Source organism: Ovis aries, chromosome 12 (assembly GCF_016772045.2).
Source record: "Ovis aries strain OAR_USU_Benz2616 breed Rambouillet chromosome 12, ARS-UI_Ramb_v3.0, whole genome shotgun sequence".
Lineage (NCBI taxonomy): Eukaryota > Metazoa > Chordata > Mammalia > Artiodactyla > Bovidae > Ovis > Ovis aries.
In genome coordinates, this window is record NC_056065.1 from 35,437,962 (window position 1) to 35,443,297 (window position 5,336).

Sequence of the window (5,336 nt, forward strand, 5' to 3'; positions counted from 1 at the left end):
TTTTTCTTTTTTCCAAAATAAAGTTTACATGAGGACAACTTTTCAAAATCTATTTTAAAAGACATGTAGTAAGCTACAATAAAGCAAACATGTGAATATAGACAGGCTCCAAACACCCTTATTTAAATGTTCCTTGGGCATGTGGAAAGGGTGGTGCAAGAAAGGGGATCAATTGAATGTGGGCAGAGGACAGATGAGAAGAAAAAGAAGGCAGAGGACTGAGAAACCCAGGAAAGCAACAGTATCTCTTTGGCTCCCTATGGAGTCACCAAGGGCATATGTTCCAGGGTGGTGGAAGCCTCATGTCACAGCGAATGCTGCATGAGCTGGTGGGGGAACTGGACCACAGTGACCACCCCGCCCCTTTCCTTTACACCATGTCCCGGCTGGGGCATCACACTGACATGGCCTTGGGACATGTGTGCAGTGGAAGGTTTGAATTTAGACTGGTGGCAGGAGATGAGACCACTACGTTTTTTCTGTACACACGTAAGGTTTCACTGACACATTTACCACAGGAGGAGGAGAAAAGGCCACAAGATGTGGGGTTAGTGTGAGTGGGGACAAAGGAACTTTTTTCAAGCTAAGAAAGCACCAGTATTGCAAAGACTTTCCGTGATTCCACACTCACCTTGAAAGTCCCCCTCTTAGCACAGGAAGTGCGCTGACCACTGGGGGCAATAAAAGAGACTCAGAGGAGCCAAGGTCCTCAGCCTCTTGCTGCACAGCTCAGTGGGACCTCAGCCATGAAACTTCTCATCCTGACCTGCCTGGTGATCTGCAGTCTCGCTGCATACACTGTGGACGGTGAGTCAAAGGTTATTTATGAGATAAGGAACATCTAGGTGTACAGGCAGTGGCCAGGCATTTTGATATTGACTCAGGTTTTGAATGGAGTAAACTACTTTCTCCAAGCTAAGCCTCAGTCTTTCTGTGCGCAAAATGGGTATAATTTGACTCTAGAGGATCTTGTGGATTTCGCAGATATATCTTGGCTAACAGCTAGACTCCTATTTTTTACAACTGGGCGATTTGGGGTAAGTTTCTTAACTTGTTTTTGCCTATGCTTACTTGTCTGTAAGATGAATATGATAACTGATATACTTACCTGGGGTTAAAATGAAATAAACATTATATATAATCAATAGTGTAAATTATAATAAACTTTTCAGATTACTACACAAGTCCTAGTTTCTTAATTAATGTTAGCTGTGGAATGGTGATGACAATTGTATATACCTTTGAAGCTTTTGCCTATTTAATATTGATCTTGATAAATTCTCAAAAAATTTGAGAGCTCAGTCATGATGCGGGAATGACTAGAGAGTGTTATGTTCTGAAACAAATCAATGTTTTCTATTAAAACAGAAATGATTGGAAGCTCATACGTTCATACCCAGGAAATCAATATTACGTTTAAGTGTATAAGAGAGTCTATATTACTGCTATGAATGTTGTTCCCATTTAGGATAAACTTATCAAGTTTTCATGAGACCATTGTGCTAACAAATATCAATGCCTTATATACAGTCAAATAAATTATAAGGCATACCCAGCTGAGACTTCACTACATTACTGAGCATTCGACACATATTTCTTAAAGGATCATTTTGTTCTCAGCTGGTCAGAGTACATTTCTCTTGGAAGCTCTGACCACAAGAAGGAATATCCTTGGGGTATAATTAATGCTTCAGAAACTCTCCTTTAAAACTCCTAATCTGTAGACTTGTTACTTAGACCAAAATATCTGAGCCTGATCATGGATCCCCACGGTTCTCTGTAAATAGTGATGGTACTGTCTGAAAGTCCCTGAAATTGCTCCTTAAATAAAATACTGTTAAAACAAAAAGTTTAAGCCAAATGTTGCCTGAACTGTGGCTGGCTGGCATTTTTCTGAGACAAGAGGCTTGCATTTGGTGCAAACCCATGTATGGGGGAGCCTGGTGGGCTGCCGTCTATAGGGTTGCAGAGAGTTGGATACGACTGAAGCGACTTAGCAGCAGCAGCAGCAGGCCTCCCTGTCCATCACCAACTCCTGGAGTTCACTCAAACTCACGTTTAGGAAACCCTTTATATTATTAACTGTCCCAGGTTATTTTCCCTTCTCCAATGTAAGATATTCTTGAAACTGTTAAATTTAATCCCTCCAGGCCATTTCTATTGAGGATGAGGACTCTGTGAACTATTGCCTTTACATATTTCTCATTTTAACATTTAAAATAACACCTTTAGTGATTCAGTCAACAATGAGCTACCTCTCCCATGTTTAATATTGACTGTCCCAAGCCACTCTTTATCGGGTCACTCTTTGTTATTTGATTGATGACACTCTAACATTTATATTATTAGAAATTATATTTTATTTTTGTTTACTTGGTTTTCTGTGCAGGTGTGGGGACTGAAGTTCTAGAAAAGAGCATCTGTGTGAGTCTGACTACACGGCAACTGCCAGTTAAAAACATCAAGACCTACACCATCAAGGAGGGCTCCATGAAAGCAGTGATGTGAGTTTCTCTCCCCAAAGCTGGGCTTGATGGAACACAGTGTACAGAAATGCCACCCTCCTTGGGAAAAATAAGTTAACAAGGAGGAAGACCTCAACCTAGCCAACAGTCCTTTTGTTTTTCCATATTAACCAAGTCTTTGTGTAGCCCCAAACAATGATGATGACAAAAAAATTGGCAACCAAGTGAAGACTGTCACCCTCCTTTGTGATTTATCTTAACAGAATAATCGGACTGGGAACCAGATGAATAATGTGCTTGGTCTTGAGGGTTACGTCTAGAGATGGCTGGATCAGATCAGGATTTGAGCACAGAGCCACACTGCTGTGGGATACCTCTCTTCCCATCCACCCCCTTCCCTGCCTTTCTTTTCCTTTTTCATGCCTGGAGTAGAATGTCATATTTTACCAGTTGCCACATCTCAAGGAATAGTGTCAACAATTAGCGTACATGGTACCATTCTCTTTCCAGGATTTCATTTTCAAAATAGCAACACTTCCCAACATATAATCACAACTATACCCCCCACCTCTTCAACTAAGATAAATAAATCACCTTTTGTGCAGAAGATAGGATGACAGTGTTTAGATCTGAAAAAAGAAAAAGGACCTCAAATGTCTAGTTTAATTACATCACTTGGTGGCAATGATGAGATAGGAGTCTGAAAATTATGCTGAACAAGGAATCTGGGTATTACCTGGAACTATTTCTTCTTCATGAAAAAAAATAGATTGCAGTAGAATGATTTTCATTTATGATCTTGTGAATCTGAAAGACTGATTTATCCAGTCATTTCTGCACAAGAGCTCTTTTATATGATCTGATCTTAACTTTTGGCCCCAAGGCTTTGAGGATGTGACTAATTTTGCTCTTTTCCTTGTATTGCAGATTCATTACCAGACGAGGATTTAAAATCTGTGCTGATCCTGCAGCTGACTGGGTGAAAAAAGCTGTCCAAAGGATAGACAGGAAAAATATGAGCCAGATCAAGCCTATAGGAGCCCAGCCATCCACCAATACAACTGTGACCCTGACTGGGTAGTGACCTTCCAGCACTTTGTCCCCCCCCTAGCCAGCCACCTCATTTCCCTTCAAAGCCCATGGACTGATTACATTATATTCACTTTTTATAAAAGTGCTGTATGAGTCAAATTATTTTCGTAGATTTTATTTTTTATATTTCTTTTGTAATCATTCAGATGTTCTAATTAATAAATATTTATTATTAAGAATATTCCACAAACATTCATTACATATCGGGAAAGGTAATACATCATTTGTGTTCCATTTCTGTGCTTACCATTCCTCCTTTTGATCCCTGATGGGAGAGATTATATCAGTGTTTATCAGAGGTGAAAGCTATATTCATTATTCTTAGGTTCCAGCATGAAGTTGTTCACTACACGACTCATAGGTGACAACTGTGATGATGACAGTTTAAGCCTTATTTCAACCTGTCTTCATCATGCAGTTCTATTTTTAAGAAATAAAGGAGAAAATTATCTGACTGTTACTGGGTTCCCATTCTGAGAGTTCACTACTCAAAAAGTGACTTCACTCAAGTTTGATCTTGAGCGAATTCTCATACCTCTATGTTTCATCTGATCTGCAAGAGAAAGGACAAAGACACAGTTTGTCAGTTCTTTCATTTGCCAAGGTTAGACAGTTTATTCAACAAAAATCAATTCCACTCAAATTAAGCGAAGCTTTCATTGCCTTTCTGCAACTTCCACAATTGCCACTACTCTAGTTAACATACAAGTTATGCGTTTGGAATTTAACATCCCAAACACTGTCACCTGGAACATTTCTTGAGTGTGATCATAATTTGCAGTAAAGTTTTAATTAATATTGCTTCATTTGGTCCCCTAAATATCCCAGATTCATGTCCTCCTGTATTCTCTTTAAATTGCTAATTTGGTTCATGGTTATGATTGTGCTATGATAATGTATACATCCACTTCTATTTGACTTTAAATAGTTTAGAACTGATCAAACCTTGACAGTTTCAAGGACCACTTGTTTCCTGGTTCTAGGGGGACAATCTGAAATGCTAAATATTTTAGGAGGGTAACTGAGGGCAACTTCTTGAATCAGTTTACTTTTAGTCATCCAACTACTGAACCAGAGTGAAGTGAAGTGAAAATCACTCGGTTGTGTCCAACTCTTTGTGACCCGATGGACTATACGGTCCATGGAATTCTCCAGGCAAAATACTGGAATGGGTAGCCTTTCCCTTCTCCAGGTGATCGTCCCAACTTAAGGATCAAACCCAGGTCTCCCATACTGCAGGCAGATTCTTTACCAGCTGAACTATTAGGGAAACAGAGCGGAATGATTGAAACACTGCCTCCTAGCCAAAGGTGGAGTCACCTGTCCTTTCTCATTGCTGTTTGCCCACAGTAATCTTCAAAGCTGGTCTTAAAAGACACACTTAAGGAGAAATCACTTGTTTTATTGAGGGGTGAAACCTAGTAAAGTCACAGAAGATGAAAAGGAGGTTTCCTGATTGAACATATACTTGCATTTCCCAAATATCTCCCAAACCCTACAAGTATTCAAGAGAAAATATATATTGAAGACTATAGGTATACACATCTTATTATCACATTATCTAAGGTAATGCTAAGAGATTTCAATCAAACAGTGTCTATAAATTTTAACTAATTGACTGGATGCTTAGGTAGGACTTGTGTCTACTAAATGTAATCCTGTGGTTTACTGGATTTCAATTCAATTCAACCAAATAACCTAAGAAGGAGAGGGTTCAAAATAGTAACTTTTTTTTAGTGGCTGTGACCCTTCTTTCGCGCTCCTGCGGCTACTTGTACT

The 5,336-nt window shown here is 39.4% G+C and overlaps 1 protein-coding gene across 1 annotated transcript; it reads left to right on the plus strand.

Annotated features, from left to right (window-relative positions):
- The first annotated feature begins 711 nt into the window (after nt 1–711).
- On the plus strand, nt 712–3,736 carry LOC101122122 (lymphotactin-like). The gene is made up of 3 exons (XM_004013670.5): nt 712–807; nt 2,390–2,504; nt 3,393–3,736. Exons 1-3 carry the CDS (start codon nt 747–749, stop codon nt 3,544–3,546), a joined length of 330 nt encoding a protein of 109 aa, XP_004013719.1. The 5' UTR covers nt 712–746; the 3' UTR covers nt 3,547–3,736.
- The last annotated feature ends 1,600 nt before the right edge of the window (nt 3,737–5,336 follow it).